Source organism: Thamnophis elegans, chromosome 8 (genome assembly GCF_009769535.1).
Source record: "Thamnophis elegans isolate rThaEle1 chromosome 8, rThaEle1.pri, whole genome shotgun sequence".
Classification (NCBI taxonomy): domain Eukaryota; kingdom Metazoa; phylum Chordata; class Lepidosauria; order Squamata; family Colubridae; genus Thamnophis; species Thamnophis elegans.
Genome location: NC_045548.1, coordinates 27,327,991 through 27,349,155, shown reverse-complemented (window position 1 = coordinate 27,349,155; position 21,165 = coordinate 27,327,991). Strand labels below are relative to the sequence as shown.

Here is a 21,165-nt window from a genome sequence, read left to right as displayed (position 1 = left end):
GCCCCGACTAGATTGGGTGCATGGTGAGGTTTTAATCTGTTTCATTGTCTTTTAATTCTTCATTTTTTATAATTTACATCTTTCTGTAAGCCGCCCGGAGTCCTCCGGGATTGGGCGGCCTATAAATCTATTAAATACAAATACAATTGTTAAATTAATAACATGGTTGTTAAGTGAATCTGGCTTTGCTTGTCAAATTGAGTTTGCTTGTCAGAAGGTTACAAAAAGCAAAGTTTTAAGCCAGAACAATAGAACTGGTAGCTGCAGATTGACAGGTGTCTCTAGTTTTTAGGTATGGCTGGTGGAAAATTATCATCTAATTATAATTTAGGAGAAATTATTAAATATATGGTATAATTATGTAAACACTACTGAATTGTTCAGTTTTAATTGCATTGTATTCTTATTCTGACTTTTGCATGCCAAAAGTCAAAAAAGTTGCAAGCCCATGGAACAGAGCATTAAGTGGTAGAATGCATTCTTACTTTTCCAAAGACATTTCCGTAAGGATGAGGGATGCTTTTGTGTATACAAAAGTAAGAAGTAGCTAAATGGACATAATAACATACATTGCCGAAATCACTGATAGATGTCCATTGTAAAGACGTAAGAAAATCAAATGTATAAAAAAGCAAGACATGCAATTTGACTTGGAGAAATAGTTTTAAAAAAGCAAAGCGAGCTATTCTACTGACTCACAGAAGTAAAAACAAATACAAAATCCACAATATCCAGTAACTGACAAGAAGCAGTAAGAACAACTATTGCCTAATCAAATCACCACTGGGAGAACTCAAAAAGAACCACAGGGCCTAGGTCAGTGAAGGCTAACCTTTTTGTCATAACGTGCCGTAAGTGTGTGTGCCCGCACCCATAATGCAATGTGTATGCAAACCACCCCCGTGCACCCCGCCTCCCTGCGCATGCATGTGCAATGCCCCATGCCCCCCATGTGATCCACCACCCCATTTTGGGTGGGCCTAGCAGGCCAACCTGCAGCCCCTGGGACCAAAAATGGCCCATGGGGGAGGCACCACACCCCCTGTGCTTGTCCCTGCACGCCCCTGTGCATGCATGCACATCACTATGCATATGTGGCAGAGACCGAAAATCAGCTGGCTGGCAGGAGGCACGCGTGCCTGTGTGGTGAACTTGAGCTGGGCCGACGGCTTGTGCACCCGCAGAGAGGGCTTTGCATGCCATCTGTGGCACATGTGCCATAGATTTGCCATCATGGGCCTAAATGTTTATTTGAAGAGGTCCATTGCATTTCACTTCTTCAATTTATATCAAAACCAGTGCTAGCATTTCTTGGTTTTGAAATATGATTTCCCCCCACTACTACATGAAACTTTGAACAGAAAGTATATTCATTAAGCATGTAGGCTATTTATAATGAGTATAATTATTCATTAAGGCTTTTGTGTAAGGAAAAGGCTAACACTTTAAAGACTGATCCAAAAGAAAAGTGAAAATTTAGTTGTCAAAAGACTTTTCATGATTCAATTCTGCCTGTCTTTTTGTGCAGTCCAAGGCATGATTTGTTCCTTGGGTTTATTATATAATTTCTTCAAATTAGAATTTTTTAAAAGTGTTTTTGCTGAACTTTAGGTTTAATGCCATTACATTTTAGTCATGATAGAGAGTTTCTGGTTTGCGAGACTGCCTTATTAATATCTTCATTATGCAATAAATCCTAGTGTGGAAGATTCACTAATCAAGATATGACCTAATATTTATGTTATTTTGATTAAGAAAATAACTCCAGAAACTTCTGGAGTTTCTGATAAATATATTCTCAGAACAATTATGTAGCTTAATGATGCAGATATTTAATGATGCAGGTAAAGCTGTGATAATGCAGTGATTAGAATGCAGTACTGCAGGCTACTTCTGCTGGCTGTCGGCTGTTCTGTGGTTTGTCAGTTCAAATCTCACCAGCTTGAGGTTTACTCAACCGTCCATCCTGAGGTCGGTAAAATGAGGACCCAGATTGTTGGGGGCAATATGCTCTCTGTAAAGCACTTAGCACTGTGAAGTGATATATAAATCTCAGTGCTATTGTTATTGCTATTTCAGATAGGTTGGGAAAAAATATATATTGTTATGTCATTCCTAAATTGTTAAGACTTACTGTTTCAACAAAAATCAAGCTATTTGTTATTTTAGTGGAGTCTTTTTGCTAAACTGATTAGTAGAATTAATTAATAAGTTAATTAAAAAGAATATAAAAGAAGTATTAATTAAATAATAACCACAATAACCACAAAAAAAGAACCTGGAAAAATTAAGGTACATGCAAAATAATATTCTATTAAAAAGCTTCCTTGCTAATGTAAAGACACAACATTAACTAATCCACAGCAAACCAAAGTTGAAAGACAAAATACATAGCAACACAGCACTGCTGAAAATCAGGTGGAATGATAATTATTTAAGCCAAGCCTGGAATATTTCTAGTATCTTGATATAGTCCAAATACTGGGGATATAGTCAAGAAGACCATACATATCTTTAACACACATATTTCTTCAGAGTCATAGTAATGGCAGCTCAACATGCAATAATAAAAGGAGTGTTCTGTATTTTTATGTTATAATAGGAATAGAAGAAAATTTTTAAATGTAAATTAAATAGATCTGTGATGGCGAACCACAGGTGGCATGTGGAGCCATATCTGAGGACACATGAGGCGTTGCCCTATGTCATCTCCAGCATGCATGTGTGCATTGGCCAGCTGATTTTCTGCCTTTCGGAGGGCGGGGGAGACCGTTTTCGCCCTTCCCAGGAAAGCCTATGAAGCCTGTGGATGATGAAAAATGGCACAACGGGCCTACCGGAAGTTTGTTCTTGAACTTCCGGTAGGCCCGTTGGGCCATTTTTTGCTCTCCCCAGGCTTCAGGGGGCTTGCCTGAAGCCTGGGGAGAGTGAAAAACAGCCCAATGGGCCTACCGGAAGTCCAGAGGCTTCGGTGAGGCCGGTCCACGAATGTGGGGGGAGCGTGGGGGAGTTCTGCGCATGCGCCAGGCAGAAAGCATTGCATTATGGGTGTAATGGCCGTGCCCCTTTAGCACCCGAGCAGAAAAACGTTCACCATCACTGATATAGATGATTTATGGGAAGACAATTCAATCAGTATGACTGAAACTTTTAAAAACATTTACCGAGATTCCCAAGGTGTATTCTCCATTAAGGCCATGAGGACATATCAACCATACAGGCTTATTGTTTAAGGATGTCTTTTTATCCTTCAGGATGATCTTCACTTGCAACTTCGTCAGAAGATGGAAACATCTACCTAGAATGTCCATGGAGACATTTGCATTCTTGATTCAAGTGTCCTTGAAGGCACAAATAATCCCCAAGTGGCTTCAATGGCTCTCAGTGAGAGCTAACGACCAATGACTGTAAAGAAATACAATCCTTCCCTTCCCTGCCCATCCTGTCAGAACCTATCCTCCCATCCCCCCACCAACCAGTCTCAACTGTCACTACCTAACCTTCTACCCCACCATCCAGCCTCAACTGTCAGTAACTATCCTTCCACAAACATTCCTCCTCCCACCGTCCAGGTACAACTGATGAAGCTTCTTGAATGAGAAGCAAAACAATCCAGTTGCCTTTTGGGGGGAAAAAATCAAGCACCTTTGAGACATCTGCCCAGAAGTGCTATACAATATTATGACTTCTTTCAGGAAGCTATACTGGTAATAAACTTTAATTAGGCTAAACTAGTAGTAAGATGATACTTCTATTGTGCTATTGACTATAATGAACCTAACTCAGCTTTCCTCTTTTGCACAAATACAGTACATACACACTGCTCCCTGTTTCTACCTTTTCTCCCCCTATTGTACATGTGAATGCACACTCATAGCCAGGTGCTGTCCTAAGCCTTATCAGTTTCTTCTGTTCCTTTCATTTTCCTTCCATTTCTGCCTAGAATTTTGATGCACTGATTTGCCTCCCCATCTACTTTTTTTGCACTCTTTCTCTTCCCCACCCTCTCAGGAGAAGATGGAAGCTTGGATGTTTTGCAACAGTTGGAAGTAATTTACGAGCTGTCAAGCACTCCTTCTGGGGTTGCTTCTCAACAAAGCAAAAGCAAAGCTGGATACACAAATGCAAATTTTTAAAAGTACAAGTGCAAAGAAAAGTCTGGTGCGATGTTGTTACCATATACACTATTACAAAAGTTGTCTTTACTTTTTCAGTGACTGTTCAAAATTATGATAACACTAAACAAGAGGGAGTTATGACCAGTCCGCAAAATTGTAGCTGGGATGGGATGTTACAATATCCCATAATCAAGTGATTGCAATCCAGGCACTCAGGCATCCACCTCATGATTATGATGTTGCACTAAGCAGTGGTCACATGATTACCATTTGTGTCCATCCCTGTCAATTTCTCACAAACAAAATCAATTGGGAACAGGAAAGGTTGCAAGTTGCTTCCCTATATCACTCCGGCTGATTTTTCTCTCAACAAAATCCAATACGGAGTAGAAGATCCCAGGGATCTTGTACACTATAGCATCCATTCACCGGCCTGCATTGTACAGTGGGGTCTAGAACAACTTACTGTGGCCAACTTCCCGGGCCAACTCACTGAGGTACAACTCACCACAGGGCAAGAGTTACACTAATGTCTAAGAAATGGTGGAATAGAATCATTTTTTAAAAGGTGCCAAAGGAAGGACAAAATGAAATGTGAACGATAAAAATTAAAATTATTTTAAAATTATTTTAAATGATTAAATTGAATTATTGAATTGTCCCACAGCAAGTTGTCCCACAATAAGTTGGCCATGGTGAGTTGTCCCATGGTGAATTAGCTGTGCTGAGCTGGCCATGGCAAGTTGGCTGCAGTGAGTTGGCTGTGGTGAGGTGGCCCATTGTGGCACAATGTGTGCCCATCTGCAGCACTCTCCCTGCCCTGTCTGTAGTGCACAGCTACACACAGCACATTGTCACCCACAGCTCTCGTTGGCCTGCCTGAGGTCCTACCCAGCTCAGCTGCATTCCCTAGAACCCACATGCAACCCTTGCTGGTCATCCGTGCTCCCCAGTACTCATCTGCCACAACCTCCCAAAAAACTCCCTTTCTTTGCCTGGGACTTCCAACTCTTTCTGCTTAACAGCAAAATGGTCCTGGTGTTATGACAGCAGTTAGAACTTCTATCACTAAACAATATGATTATGTGACACTAGTGATGTGCGGTGAGGTTTATGGCTGGTGAGGCAAGCAGGCAAAAGCCGCTCTATGGTGGACACGGCGTCAGGGCTTTAAAGTCCCGGCACTGTGTCCACCATAGAGCAGGACGTGTCCCGCTGTATGGCAGACATGGCAGCGGGACTTTAAAGCCCTGCCGCCATGTCTGCCATAGAGTGGGACGCCCTGTTCTATGGTGGACACGGCGGCAGGGTTTTAAAGTCCCGCCGCCATGTCCGCCATACAGCGGGATGCGTCTTGCTCAATGGCGCTCATCTTCCAGACACCTGGAGCCAGGCCCGCCCAGGCCGTGGGGTGTTTGGAGGGGGAAGGTGGGATCAGAGACGCGGGAGGTGGAAGAGCCGGCAAAGGTCCTCCGGCACAGTCGAGCGAGCAACGGGCCCTTCCAAAAAGCACTAGGAAAACCCGAGGCTGGTGCTGTGTTATATTAAACAAATAAAAGTGACGGCTTCGGGAATAGGCAGATCAGCTGCTTTTATCTACGGTAGAAGCAAAAGCCACCCTGCCGCTATGTCCAAATTAAAGCCCTGGCCTGCTGCTATGTCCAAAAGTCCTGCCAGCCGCTATGTCCCACATAAAAAATAAAGTGCCAGCCCGCGCGCCAGCAGAGGCGGTTAAAACACACACACACACACACACACACAAACACACACAAATTACTTACAATAATACAAATTACAATTACTTACAAATTACATTAATTTTGAATTCCTCCCCCCTCCCTCTGACCCACATACCTTTTCCAGCTGTGTCACAGAGGATTTCAACTCTGCTCTTGTCTGCCATGATGAAAATGTAAAAAATGTAAAAAGAAAAAGGCAAGAGCTGCTGAGGTCAGGCTGGGTTAGCTGCTGCCAGAGCCTCCAATGGATGCTTAACTGTTTTAAAAAAGCCTCTAAAAAGTGCCCTCTACAGGAGGAGGTGAGAGAACCATGTGCCTCATCTACAGGAATTTTTCGGCTTTTAACCCTTGCTTAACTCTGCTTGAGTGATCATAAAGTCAGACTAAATGAGGCACGTGGTTCTCTCGCCTCCTCCTGCAGAGGACACTTTTTTTAGAGGCTTTTTTAAACAGTTAAGCACTAAGCAGAGTCATCCACTGTGACTCTGGCAGCAACTACCTCAGCCTTTTTCCTTTTAATTTCTTTTTCTTTTCATGATGACAGTGGTGAGGCCCTGCCTCCGCTGCCTGCACGTCACTGTGTGACACTGTGCTAAATTTATGACTATATCACTTAGTGACAGCAATCTGTCCCAATTGCTGTTATAAATCAAGAACTACATATATTATCAATTTAAAAAACTACCATATTTTTTGGAGTATAAGATGCACCTTTTTCCCTCTTAAAAGAGGGTGAAAATTTGGGTGCGTCTTGTACACTGAATGTAGCCCCACCCACCCCCTGGCCCCCATCCTTTGATCTCTGCCTCCCAGCAATTTTCCTCTTTGCAGCAAACAGAAAAAATGGGGCTTGGGGAGGTGGCAATAGGCTATGGCAATCCCTGCAGCCTGAAACAGCTGATCATCGGGAGCCCCGTGCTAAAACTGAAATTGAAAGTAAAATTTGCTATTTGCTGCAATGAGGCAAATTGCTGCAAGGCAGAGGCAGATTATTTTTCTTCTAATCAGGCTAAACTGAAACAGGCTCTTTGCTGCAAGGAGGTAAGTCAATAACTATAAATGCCTATAGAATGTTAAAATTATTACTTATTTTTTAAAGACTGCTTTATTATTGTTCTAGACAACTCAACAAAATGAAGTTTTTAAAATAAATGCTTGATCTGAAGAGGCCTACTGCTATTGTATCTTCTTTTCAATAGCAGAGAATAATGTATACTTCCAGAAAGCTACAACAATTTTAACAGCATCTGTACAAGTATATTCTGAAATGTAACACCACAAACAGTGTATATCTTTTGTAGTGTTTGCTGTTTGGTGCCAGGAGGCAAAGTGCTGGGAGGCAGAGGGAGAATTTTTTCCTCTTGTTTTCCTCCCTAAAAGCTAGGTGCGTCTTATACTTCGGAGCATCTTATACTCCGAAAAATACAGTAATCTGTTGAGCATAAGCAGCTACAGAGTGTTCTGACTACATGCAATTATTAGCAACAATCCACAAAGGGCAGACAGACAATACAAAGTTTTAAGGAATATCTAAGGAAAATGATACAAGTGACCGTGCAGGATATGAAGGGTCATTGAATTCAAAGGACTGAGCGATCAAACATCCATTTAGATTAAACAATCCATTTAACATTCATTATTATAACTAGAGAGCAGGCCAAGGATGACTCACCAGTGCTGCTTTGGATGGTCCTCACAGTAGTGGCCGTGCGAGGTGGAGATGAGGATCTCAAAGACAGACATTCATCATCTTGGGAACAGCCTTTTTCGATTGCTCTCACGTAACTGTGGCTCCTCATGCGGAAACACCCAGGCATTGGCAGATCCAGAGCTTCTACAGCCTGAGATTCTAGTTCGCTGAATACAGACTCACAGACGGATTCAAACTGACCGTTTACTTCCATCTCACTTACCTGCAGGCAAAAAAGCACACTGCTTAATTGCAACCAATTATAGCCAATAGAAAGTGAAATTTGTAGTACTATATTATAGCAGAAAGAAGAGGGATTAAAACTTTATTTTCCCATTGTAAAGAATCACAAAGTAGAGTAAACGGTACATAAGCCATTGCCTTTTGGGTTTGTAAGTTTTTAAAGTACATAAAGATGTAAGTAAAATATGTTCATGTTCCATTACAAATAGAAATCCCTTTATTTTTCAGTTGTCTACAGCATGATGCAAACTGCCCACATTAATTACAAAATTACCAATGAAAGACATGAATCCTTAAATATGCCAAATGTTTAATGTCAAATGGCTTAAATGTACTTGATGCCAAAAAATCTACCTGGATTTTGTTTAAAGCATGTTATCCAAGAGGATGGGAATCAATAAAATAAATGCAATTAAAGTGTAAACTGATGTAGGGAATGCATGATTACATACTAGTAAACAGTAGACAAGAAAGTGACAAAATATTAATGACAAATTACTAATGGAGTTCAATATTTAAAGCAAACGTTTACGGGTGGTCCTTGACTTACATTCATTCAACAGTTACAATGCGAAGTTACAATGATACTGAACCAATGATGGCTATGAATGGTCCTTGGCATTCTGGTTGTTTCAGACATTTCTGAGGTCCTGTGATTGCAATCAGAGTGCTTGGCAACGTGTTTCTAATTATGACTGGTTACCAAGCGTCTAATGACTGTATGATCACCATTTGCAATTTTCCATGCCAACTTTCCCTTAAAGTCAAAGATAAAAAAATAACGGGGATAAGCCATGCCCATCCATGCATTTTCTCCTACGTCCTTTGTGCTTGCGTTGACCACTTGTGCATCCATGTACCCTACCCAATCTGCACAGTATCTTCCACGCCCATGCATTCTCTCTGAATCTATACAGTGCCTTTTGCTCCCCAATCTGGGTGTCACCTCTTGAGAGTTGCATACCTGTGCAATGAATCTTGCATGTTCTTTGCACCTTCCCTATGCCACACCTCTCACACATCTTCACTGACCCATGCAGCGCCTCTCATGCATCCTTCTTGACCCACACAATCCTTCTCACAGACCCGCCACAACTCATTGTACATCTCTCTTACATCATTCCCAACCCATAGGGCCACTTTCACATCCTCCTTGCCCCCTTATGTACCCTCCACATCATATGCCTCTCATGCACCCTCACTCACCTTCCTCCACAGCCTTGCTCAGCCTCTCATTTCCTTTTAAACCTAGCAGCAGACACTTACTTGCCTAGGAGCATAGGACTTGAAACTTCCTATCAGTTTGCCTGCTGATTTTGGTTGTGGGATACTGGCAGGAAGTTGTCTTGTTTAATGACTGTAGGATTCAGTTAATAATGGCCACAAGAACTGCAGGGATTGCCATTGCTAAGCAATGAAGGTGCAGTTTACAACCACATCACTTAGCAACAGAAATTCCAGTCCCAATTGCTGTTGTTAGTTTAGAACTATCTATATGTCAATCACTCACAAAGTCTTCCACAATGGCTTTTGACTAACATGACATGTATTATGCAATATATAGATTTTTATCATATTTTTTGGTATTCTTTGAAAGATCTTCATGCTGAAGATGTACCCAGATATTTCATTCTCTGTAAACTGTTTTTTTTCATGGTAAAATTCCAATGCAAACAAAGCAATTAACAATGGCAACAATATTTAAGACAAAAACTAAAATACTTTGGCCAATGTAGGCCAGCTGTTGAGAATAATTATGGTACATCTCTTTAAGGCATTTCTCTTTGATTTTTTATAAACTTTACTACAAGCACTGCTAGTAGTCTCTGCAGGGTCTCTACACAGAAAAAATGCAAATATTGGAAAATCATTACTAACATAATGTTTCCTACTTGTCCAAAAACTGCAGGAAAATTAGGTGCAGAATATGTTGCTTACAAAGGTTTTCTTTAAATTCTAAATGATAAAATTCTGAACATGCTGCTAAGATCCAGCAGTGAACCTCTTAAACCCTAAGTAAATTATATGCTGCAAGTTGCTACTAGTGACATAAAAGCCTATGAAACAATTGAGTTTCAAATCTAAAATAAGACTGACAGATCAGTTATATTCAAAGAAAAATAGAAGCCAACCATGTAACAAACTATTATGTCACAGTAGCCTGTTAACTTCACCATCCATCCTAAAAACTCAACAGCTTTGCTTGTGGTTTAGTGAGGAAACTATTTGTATGAATATAGAAGAATCCCTGGGCTTCTCTCTATGTGGATTTTTAAAAAATGATTCCTTAATTTAAGTTTCTTTCTTTTCAAATGTTTTATGTCAGAATTTCAAGTTCTTGCCTACCACTCCAATGGTGGGTGTATTAGTAGAACTAGTTACAAATTCATCATCGTGTTGCCAGCTTGCTTAGATACAGAAAGGAACTTCTTGATTTATGGCATGCTATCCAAAATGTGCAATACAAAAATGTTTGTGATTGAATAATGGCTGAATAATGATTGAATAATGCTGGAATAGGTGGAATACACCAATATCTACGACCCTGTCTGGTGACCACCATAGTAAATGGAAGATTGCAACTTCCAATTTAAGAGAAGAAAATGATATAGAATATGAATTGAAAAAAGGAAAGGAAAACCAATTACAATATTGTATGTTTGTATCACTAACATAAAAAGGGGAACAATGTAATACCTCTAAATGAAAAAAAAAGTCTAGCGTTTTTTGGATTAAAGCTGATTATTAAGATGTAAGTTTAATTATGAAAGAAAGGAGTAGAAATTATGTTACAAAGTATGAATTAATGCCATGTACAGTAGACTGCGTGGTGTGCATGAAAAGAGGAATCTGTAAATTGGAGTCCCTTGAATGTTTTGCTCTAGTGAATGGTGATAATGGAAAAAGCAAAGATAAATAACTAAAAATTGTGCAATAATTCTGAATGTTTAGGATCCATAGGGGAAATATATTCTGCTAGGTGACATAATTGGATGGCTGGAAGACAAGACAAGAGAGAATGCTAAAAATAACTGAGCTATTTGGAGTCTAAGAATGAATAAGACTGATGATTGGTGTGTTTAGAAAAAAGTCTATTTCAAATACAAAAGCACTATCAGGCTCAGTTCATGCATATTTATGTCAAAGGAATGGATGTGAATCTTAAAAGCATGACTGATTTAATTGTTTATGATGAAAATCTGACACAATTATTAAAGAATATAATGGTTATGCAAGATGATGAATGCAGGAAAAACTGTTTTTCGGAGGTGTCATGTGGAACTTGGGGGGAGAATGGATTATGAAAAAAAAGAAAACAAAGTTTAAAAAAACTAGAGTGAAAATAGAACCACAGCAGGAACAAATGAGTAGAAAGTGAATCTAAGAAAAGAGAATGTGAAAGATGCATGAAAACAAGCAAAAAGAATTATGGTATGTTAAAGATGTCACACAAAGGAGTGGAATTATACTAATGGAAAGTACGTAAGTACTGGACAAAGCAAATAATATGGAATATATGCATGGATGATCTGAGTTATTTGGACATTCCCAGTTGAAACAAGCAAAAATGGCTAAGTATAACTACATACACCTGTCAATTGTTTTAAAGGACTGAGGATTATTCATGTAAGGTGAAATATAAAAATAATGTGATTCTAATGAAAATGGGATATTTAAGGATTGTGTATGGTAATAGAAGAATGAATTGAAGCAAGAATGGCATGATTACTGAATGAATCTGGATTAAATGCAAAAGTGAGGATCAAATTGCAAAAACAAATATATGAAGGAAATGATAAAGAGTAGAGACAAAGGCCAAGATGTTATGATTGAATGCAGTTCATGAAATCTTCCCCAAGAAAGCAGAATAATAAAGGAAAGTCAATGTGTGAGATGGTCTATGGGTTTGGTGGATGCCAAGATGGCTTGCAAGAATAAAGACATATAAAGCATGAATGGTACTGGTGTAAAGTAGATTTCGTTTATTTCCTTTTCTTATTTTTTTCTTCATATCATTAATGTCTTATTATTTTTTACTCCCATTATGTATTTGCATAAGACTGCTTACCCCCTAAAGGAATAATGGGATATACAGTAGATATAGATCTAGCTATACACATACAGTATGAGTATGAATTGTATGAATACATCAGGAAAAATTGCAGATTTTTCTTCCTTGCCACAAAAACAACATTAATGAGTGCTGGTTCATATTGAATAAATTGGTTGGGATATGATTTAGAATAGATTTCTAACCAACTAAGGACTCATTTAGGGATCTGCATTACTTGCAGAGACATCCACAAGGGACATCCACAATAAGAAGTGGGTGACAAAGAAATTGTCTTACCATTGCACCACAAGCTCTATCCACTTTATATATGTTGACCTATGAAAAATGTGGTATTTGTAGTGTGGTAGGTGATACTGTTTGTTCATTTTCACAAAAGTTTTGAATCCTGCAGATACCTCAAACTTTGGTATATATGAGCCATATATATTTCTCTACCCAGGCAACATCTGAAATAAATGGATCCAATATATCATTTCTAAAGCACACTGAAAGCATAAATCTGTATGCTTAATGTCATGCCTACATTAATTGGCTTACATGTGCAGGAATGTTTACCAAAAATGTTAATTCAACAAATAATATGTACAATACATGAATAATTAAGGGTGTGTTATTACGTGCAAACCTATGATCTTATATTTCATGGATCAATGATGCCTACCAATTATGTATCAAAGATTAGGTATGAATTATAAGCACAATTAAAAAAACAAGTTGGTAAAAAACTAAACAAATAGACAGGATCTGGAGACACTTCCTATCAGGGATGCCACCTGGTTTATGGCCCCAGTACAAAATTTTTGCCTTGGGGATTCTATGGAGATCAGGATCTTTTAAAAATATCTCCCAAAGTGAGTCAGGACCAAATGTGTACCCTTTTTTAATTGGGAAGGGGCTTAAAAGGGCCCAGTGAGCAAGTGAAACCTTGAATATATATTTAACTCTTAATATTCCCTTTGTCCCAGCCCATATGTGAAGTAAACACCTTGATGTACCATGCAAAAGTGGACTATTCCTTAAGTGGGTGGAAGCTGTTTAGTGGGCACTCTGCCCTTATCACAATGTTTTTCCCAAGTACTGTATAGTAATTTATATTTTCTGATATATTAGGAAAATCAAAAATACATACTCAGGAGGAATGTTTGTGTATGGTATCAACTGCCAATTTTATAGAGTACCATTTTGAGACTCTTAATTATGTCAATGATTATTCAATAATATTACTGAATATTAGAAACTGACATTTATATAGCTAAGGGATTTTTAATAACACAGTCATACTTTGTTTTATTGCATAATTGTCCATAGAATTATGGACAATAGATTAATACAATCTATAAATTATATAGATTCTATATTTATGAGAGTTGGATGGTGGTTTTGTACTATCATTTTTTTAAAAATTTTACAAGCATGTCACTCACCTGACTAATCGTGCTCATCGCCCTCATGTAGCTTTCATTTCGGGAACGAAACTTCGGAGAGGTAAGCAGAGCTGCAGGATCCAAGCTATCCAAACTCCTATTGATTGAAACTTCACTCACAGCCCTCAAGTAACTGTGGCTTCTGATTTGAAGTTTTGGAGAATGTTCACCGGATATCCTTAAAGGGAAAAAATAACAATAAGTAAGTCACTGTGCCATATCTACATTTCATCTCTAATAATTAAGGACAATATTATGTACCACAGCAAAATAACCACCAAAATATTCACACACACACACAAAATCTACCTAGTGACCCATAGTCATATATAAACATGGCTCTCAACCTCCAGAAAGGGAACTGTTCCTATTAATTTGTTCAAATAATTTTTTGCCTTTCTTATCAACAATTGTTAAGTGTGGTGTGTTTTGCAGTAGGTGCCTGTCTGTTTGAATTCTAAAGTCTCAGAGCACTTTGGTTTCTTCATTTTCTAATACTTTCTCTTTTTTATGGTCTCGCCAGTTCTTGCTTGCACACAAATAGTATTTCTTGCAGATCTTCCAATGCCCTATTGTTGTTACTTTATTCTGCTATTCTTTACAGTCAGTCTGTGCAATCTCCTTGAGTAGCTAATTAGGTGATCCACTGTTTCTTCAGCTTCTTTGTGGAGGCACCCCTTGCTGTCTGTTGCTGTCTTCTCAATTCTGGCTTTGTATGCATTTGTACAGCCGGAATTAGCCTATCTCTTTCTTCAACTTTCCTGTTCTTAGCCATTGCCAGGTCTTGTTATTATCTGCTGTTCTTTTTAATGTACTGGTGATGTAGTACTTTGCCTGCCTCTTTTCTGTTCTTCATTTAGCCTTTCTTGTAGGCCATTTTGGTTTCTCCAGTATTCAGTAATACCTTCCTTGTATGCTAGCTTCAATTCATCTTTTTCACGATTCTTTTAGATATTCTCCCAATGCCTTTTTTTCTTTTTCAACCATCTGATATATTTGGAATATTTCATGCCTAAATATTTTCCCTGGTAAGTAGAGTCTGTCAATGTCACTGAAAGGATGAAGAATAATGATTCATTGTCATTACTTTTCTAGTCTTCCTATCCAAAGCTTTTAGTTCTACTTGAGTCCAATCCACAATTCCAGTTGTGTATCTAATGACTGGAATTGTTCAAGTGTTAATTGCCTTGATGGCATTTCCTCCACTGACTTTGGATTGCAATATCTTCTTCATACCCTCGATGTATTCACTTCTAAACTTTTTCTTCATTTCAATGTGCTTGAAGCTGTCAGCTTGAAGGATGGCCAGGTATTTGTACTGATCACCTTCATCTAGACTCTTGATGTTGTCTCCATAGGGCATATTGATTCCTTCAGTTTTCACTATTTTCTCCCATTGGATGGTGAGCATGGAACATTTGTTTAGTCCAAATTCAATTCAATAGGGTTGCAACTTGGATTTGAATTCTTTACTGAAGAACGCACATTATTCAGTAGGCTTTAAAAAATGCTTTTCCAAAATGGATTTGCTAGTCGCCTCTTTATTGTGGCATGATTGAAGCAGGGATTTTCTGTTATAAAAATGAGGGTTAATTTTACCGAAAAGCACCTACAGAGATTTGTGTTGCCCTGTATATATCTAACAAATCTGCTGTTTTGACAGCCTGATGACAGCCTTATATAATACAATCTGATATAACCCAATGTATTTGAAATAATCTGTTGTTTAATAATGGATGATGTAAACTTACATGAACTACAAAAGCCTAGAAGAAAAACTAGAATGATTTCAATAGTTTATTTTTTTTTACTGATTCTCATTTATCTTGTGTCAGCCACATAAAATCATTCTAAGAACTATCATTTTAATCAAGCTGTAGTATAGATTGAAATATATAGTCTTTAAACAGAGAGGGAGGGAGGGAGGGAGGGAGGGAGGGAGGGAGGGAGAGAGAGAGAGAGAGAGAGATTGAGAGAGATTGAGAGAGAGAGAGAGAGAGAGATTGATTGATTTAAGGCACCTTAATGTAAATAGGCAATTTCAAATACTGGTTTAGTTTGAAACCAGTTTTTTCCATATTCAATTCACATATTTTTCAAATGAATGTACATACTAATTGTACATTTTAAAATATGCATGCTAATCAGCAACTATCATGAATAGAAAAAACTTTCAGTTGACAACCTTTTCAAAATAATTGATCATTTAGTTCATTTGTCTCTAGTGCTATATAATTTTACTTAGATGAGAAAGAAAGGAGAAATTAATGCATTTCTGTGAGCTCTTTCGGTACAAGGATTTTAAAAGTAAAGATAGGAATTCTAAATATGATAGCAATAGCAATATAGCAGTAGACTTATATACCGCTTCATAGGCCTTTCAGGCCTCTCTAAGCGGTTTACAGAGAGTCAGCATATTGCCCCCAACAATCTGGGTCCTCATTTTACCCACCTCGGAAGGATGGAAGGCTGAGTCAACCCTGAGCCGGTGAGATTTGAACCGCTGACCTGCTGATCTAGCAGTAGCCTGCAGTGCTGCATTTAACCACTGCGCCACCTTGGCTCTGATAAAAGTGCTTTGCATTTTGAGGGGGATATCAGGCTATACATTCTGTTAATATTATTGTGCAGTGCTCCATTTTTGGTTTTTAATCAAAAGCACAATTCAAATTTAAACTAGAGCTATCAATATGGGGAGAATAAGTTTAATTCTGTTCTCTACGAATTATGCATACCTCAGAAACATAAAAAAAAAGAAACTTAAAATACTGCATGAAAAAGGGCAAAGGATTTATAAACTGACTTAAAAACAGAATAGTGGAAGCTACAGTGTTTCTGTGAAAATAAGTCCCGGTCTTATTTTTGGGGAATGTCTTATTTTGCAGCTCCCGCCTGCTCCCTCCCCCCATCTGCTTGCCCGTGGCCGCAACAGCTTACAGGGCTTCCCAGGGCAGACATACCTTTCACTTAGATGGAGAAATGAAGCTTTGTCTGCTTGCAAATGGGACACTTTGAAATGGAGCTAAGCCCATTAGGATCGCCTGCCTCCTCCCATGCCTCCACCTCCGCCTGGATCCATAGTGCACTTTTCGCTCAGAGGGAGCCGAAGCTTTGTCTGCTTGAAAATAGCTTGAAAATAGCGAATTGCTCCATTTCAAAGCTTCCCATTTGCAAGCAGACGAAGCTTTGAGTCTCCCTCATTTCTCCATCTGAGCGAAAAGTGTTTGGGCACCTATGGGGCACTTGGGAACAGAGCGATTCGCTCTGTTTCAAAGCGCCCCATTTGCAAGCAGACAAAGCTTCATTTCCCACTGGGCAAAAACTGCGCGGCGGAGCCAGAGGCATGGGGGGGGGTAGACGATTCCAATGCTCTGCCCATTTCACCTCTCAGCTTGCCTGCTGCTGTGCCTGATAGGCACCAGCATGGGGAGTTTGGATTGCCTGTATACCCGCCGACTCTGTCTCCGTTCTCAAACTTATCTCCATTACATCAAGGGTCCGGCTGCTGTCAGACACTGTCGGCCCCTGTGTGCTCACCACCTCTTGTACTGGCCACACCCATCAGGACTTATTTTTTGGGATGGATCTTATTTTCTGGGAAACACGGTACATGCTACATAATTAATATGTATGTGTGTGTCAAACAACTTCCAACATGCACTGAAGTATGTGCCTTTTCTGTATAAAAGTTTTAAAATAATCAGCTTATAAAATATAAACTAATAATATATAAGATACTATCTACTGATCTTAGAATAAATATTACTTACGGTAGGAAAAGTTCAGTAAAGAATGCAAATATTTTTTTTATGTTAGGCTGATCTCAGAAATTAGGCAGGTTTTTTCTGAACGGGACTTATGCACAAGAAATCTATTATAGTTTATATTTAAGAAATACATATTGATGCAAATTTGGTCCTCATGCTAACTTTAATTTCAGGAATATTTAAATAAGTATGCTTTAAAAGATGGAAATGAGATTATGCCAGATGAATTCACATGAATTCTGCACTTAGCCCTGGGAGTTCCAGCAATCCTGTTTGCAGTCATTACAAATAAGTCACCCAGAATCATTAAACAAGATATCACATAACCAGGATTTGCATCAACTTGCCAGCTCCTCCACTGACTTTGCTGTCAAAAACTGGCTGGGAAGGTTTCAAATGGCAATCACATAATCTTGGGAGGGTTTCTGACAACTTGCTGCAGCCAGCTCATCTCATCATGGCCAAATTGTCACAGCCAACTTGCCGCAGGACAACTTGCCACAGGACACGAATTACACTAATATAGAAGAAATAACCCTATAGAATCATTAAAGAAAGGATGCCAAAGGAGGGACAAAATAAAATGTGAATGACAAAAATTAAAATAATTTTTTAAATTATTTTAAATAGTTAAATTGAATTGTTGAATTATCCCACAGCAAGTTGTTCCATGGCGAGTTGGCTACAGCAAATGGTTCCTTGATGAGTTGGCCATGGCAAGTTGACAGTGGCAATTTGGCTGTAACGAATTGGCTGTGGAGAGTTGTCCCATTTCGATCTTGGGATGCTACAACCATTGTAAATACGCAAAACCTGCCAAATACCAAGTACAAGTGCGAGGACTGATCATGTAACTTTTTTAGCATTGTTATAACTTTGAAATCGTTGCCATGGTTATTAGGTGAGGACTACAGTAATACCGTTAGAAGCATCTTAATCTAGTAGGATACTCTGCTTAAAAAGTTCTAATGCGAGAGCTTTCTTTGATGTGCAATAAATCAAAGGCTTTAACATGCTTAGATATTCATTGAAGTCCCAAGCTATGTTTCACTCAAAAAGAGTTAGTGACTAACAGTGAGAAAAAGCCTTTTCTCTTTCATCTCTGAAATGAATTTCTTCTTTTTACTGAGAAATTAACAAAAGTTCTGGAAACAAAAGAAAGGATGCTGATTATGTTCAATTATGAAAGATATGGGGAAAAAAACACCGAGGGAAGAAACTGTAAACACATCCTTGATTAAGGAAAACCAAGGAGCCATTTCATGTTTTGATTCTATCATCATTCTAAAATATGGGTTGAACTGATTTCTGAAGTAGCTATTTGATGTTAAATCATTTTGCTTAAAATGATGATATGGCAATTGCACATGTGGTGTTGAACGCCAAGAGGTAACAGCTACGAATATGTATCTGCATAAATCCTACTGTGGATGTCCTTTATGGAAGCTAATTACAAACACATTGTCTAGAAGTACCAAAAAAAGAAAGCTGTCTTTGAAACAGGAACATCACACTTTTCTCTAACCTTTAAAAGCTGCTCTGTCTTCCCTCAGTGGAATTGTGAGGTCCCATCTGTTCATATTTTTAACTGCTCATCCCATCAACACTCAGCAACCGGGTCAAATTATGACAAATGGAGCCACTTTGAAATTATACATAGGAGAACTATACTGTTATAAGGAAATAAAAATCAACATCTAAAATTCAGCGTCGAATAATAAATGAGGAAGATAGCTGCATAAAATGGCAAGATTCTTTTCTGCATTATCCCCTTCATGACTGCTTGGACAGACATAATCTTAAAATAACAGATGATTGGCAAGGAAAGGATTAATTATTAATAAAGTGCAAATGTACTCTCATGTAATTCGAACTACAAAATCAAGTCAAATTTATTTTTTTGAATCATTGAACTGATCAGGAGATTTAACCATGTCCCCTTTGAAACAAATACCGTATTTTTCAGAGTATAAGATGCACCGGAGTATAAGACACACCCAGGTTTTGAAGAGGCAATTTTTTAAAAAAAGTAGGTAGGTAGATAGAGGGAGAGAAAGAGAGAAATACAGTAGGTAGGTAGGGAGAGAGAGAGAGAAGTTAGGTAGGTAGGTAGATAAAGGGATAGAGAGAGAGAAATAGAGCGAGAGCGAGAAATACAGTAGGTAGGTACGTAGGTAGGTAGAGAGAGGGTGTAGGTAGGTAGGGAGAGAGAGAGTATAGGTAGGTAGGTAGAGGGATAGAAAGAGAGAGAAAGAGAGGGAGAAATACAGTAGTAGGCAGGGAGAGAGAGTGTGTAGATAGGTTGGTAGGTAGAGGAATAGAGAGAGAGAAATAGAGAGAATAGAGAGCGAGAAATACAGTAGATAGGTAGGAGGAGGAGAGAGAGTAGGTAGGTTGGTAGGTAGAGGGATAGAGAGAGAAAAATAGAGAGAAATACAGTAGATAGGTGGGGGGGGGGAGAGAGGGAGTAGGTAGGTATATAGGTAGATAGAGGGAGAGAGAGAGAGAGAGAGAGACAGAGAGAAATACAGTAGGTAGGGAGAGAGGGAGAGTAGGTAGGTAGGTAGGTAGGTAGATGTTTCCAGGTGTATTTATCCATGTGCCGGAGAAGGAAATAGCTGATATCCTGTAGCACCTAAAACTTTGTTTCTGCTGGGACAGCACTTGATCAATGTAATTCTCATCAACCACTCTAACTAAACAGCTTTCCAAAAGGGAAAAAAAAGTTTTTGCACTCTGCAAACCTCCCCAAAACGGCCTGTTTTTCGCAAAAATGCCCCCCCCCTTTAAAAAAAAGGCATAAATAGCCTTGGGGGGGCTTGCAGAGTACTTCTGGAAGGGGGGGGCGCAAAAACGAGTATAAAAATGGTCCATTTTTTTCAAAAATGGGCCATATTTGTCAAAAAAATGGCATGCATAGCCTTATAGAGGCTTATAGAGTGCTGCTGGCAGCTGGGGGGAGGGCAAAAAACTGTCCGTTTTTTGTTCATTTCTGCTCTCCCCAGCCCCCAGGAGCTATCTGAAAGCCTCCATAAGGCTATGCATGGCCATTTTGGTGAAGGGGCGGGGCTTCAGGAGGCAAAAAAATGCTGTTTTCGGTGTATAAGACGCACCCAGTTTTTCAGCCTCTTTTTAGAGGAAAAAAGAGTCCTCTTATACTCTGAGAAATATGGGATAGTTAAATTAAATCTGCATAAACTATCAAATATTTCTCTCTCCATGCTTTCAGTCTTAAATCAACCTGAAGTTAATTTTTGCTGGTTTTTTGTAATGTAAAGCCCGGGGGCAGAGAAATCTGAATATAATCTCTTCCTCCACCATCAGTATGTCGTATAAAAATTAATTCTTAAATGTACTTTGAGTCAGCAGGTGTTATGATGTCTTTGAGCTTCATGCAGATTAATAATACAATAAAAGAAAGTCCATTCTGCAGTACCAGTTAATGGTTTCCATTTAAAATAAGCTAAAATCAATATTCAAGATTATTGCAAATGTTAGTAGCCACAGCTATGATTCTTTGAACTTCAAATTGGCTTATTTAACCATTTATTTTTGTTGTGAAATATAATGAGAACAGAACATCCAAATTCACTGCTATGACATACATGTCATAGTTCAAAATTCTGACCATAAATTTGGATCAGTTGAAAGATCCAATGAGCTTGGGTATGGCTTACATGAAACCCTATTTTCCCTTGAGTAAACCTGACAATATTAAAAATCTTTCCTTCTGTCTCATGTTAAAATATTGTTTAAATTGTACACTGAACATCATACTATATCAATTATCACCACTTTTTTAACATAAAGAGAAAAGGCCTTTATTGCAAAGAGTCTTGAGTCTAAATATTGATGTACAGGTGTCAAATTCAGGAAGAAACATTGGAAGCTTTGTGGGTATGTACTGTGGTATGTACTGTGGCACAGAATACTTTTTTAATTGTTCAATCTCTGCCTCATCTAACCAGCTTCAGATTACTTAGTTTGGGTATGGGCCTTACTGTATTTCTAAAGAAATATTTTTCACAGGAAATGGGTATGTAAGTTTGCCAGTGCGATAGTGTTTCTTATCAAAGAAGAGAACATAAGGAACAATTCTCTCAGATAAC

General features: G+C 38.7%; 1 protein-coding gene across 2 annotated transcripts in view; it reads right to left on the bottom strand.

Annotated features, from left to right (window-relative positions):
* DLGAP1 (DLG associated protein 1) overlaps positions 1 to 21,165 on the bottom strand; it is a 211,405-nt gene that overhangs the window by 54,286 nt on the left and 135,954 nt on the right. Inside the window, exons 3-4 of one of the 2 annotated variants that reach the window (XM_032222208.1) lie at positions 13,290 to 13,467; positions 7,504 to 7,770 (exon numbers count right to left, since the gene is read on the bottom strand). In XM_032222208.1, coding sequence (XP_032078099.1) covers positions 7,504 to 7,770; positions 13,290 to 13,467 — 445 coding nt within the window. The remainder of the gene's footprint in view (positions 1 to 7,503; positions 7,771 to 13,289; positions 13,468 to 21,165) is intronic. The other variant, XM_032222209.1, reaches the window with a different exon arrangement.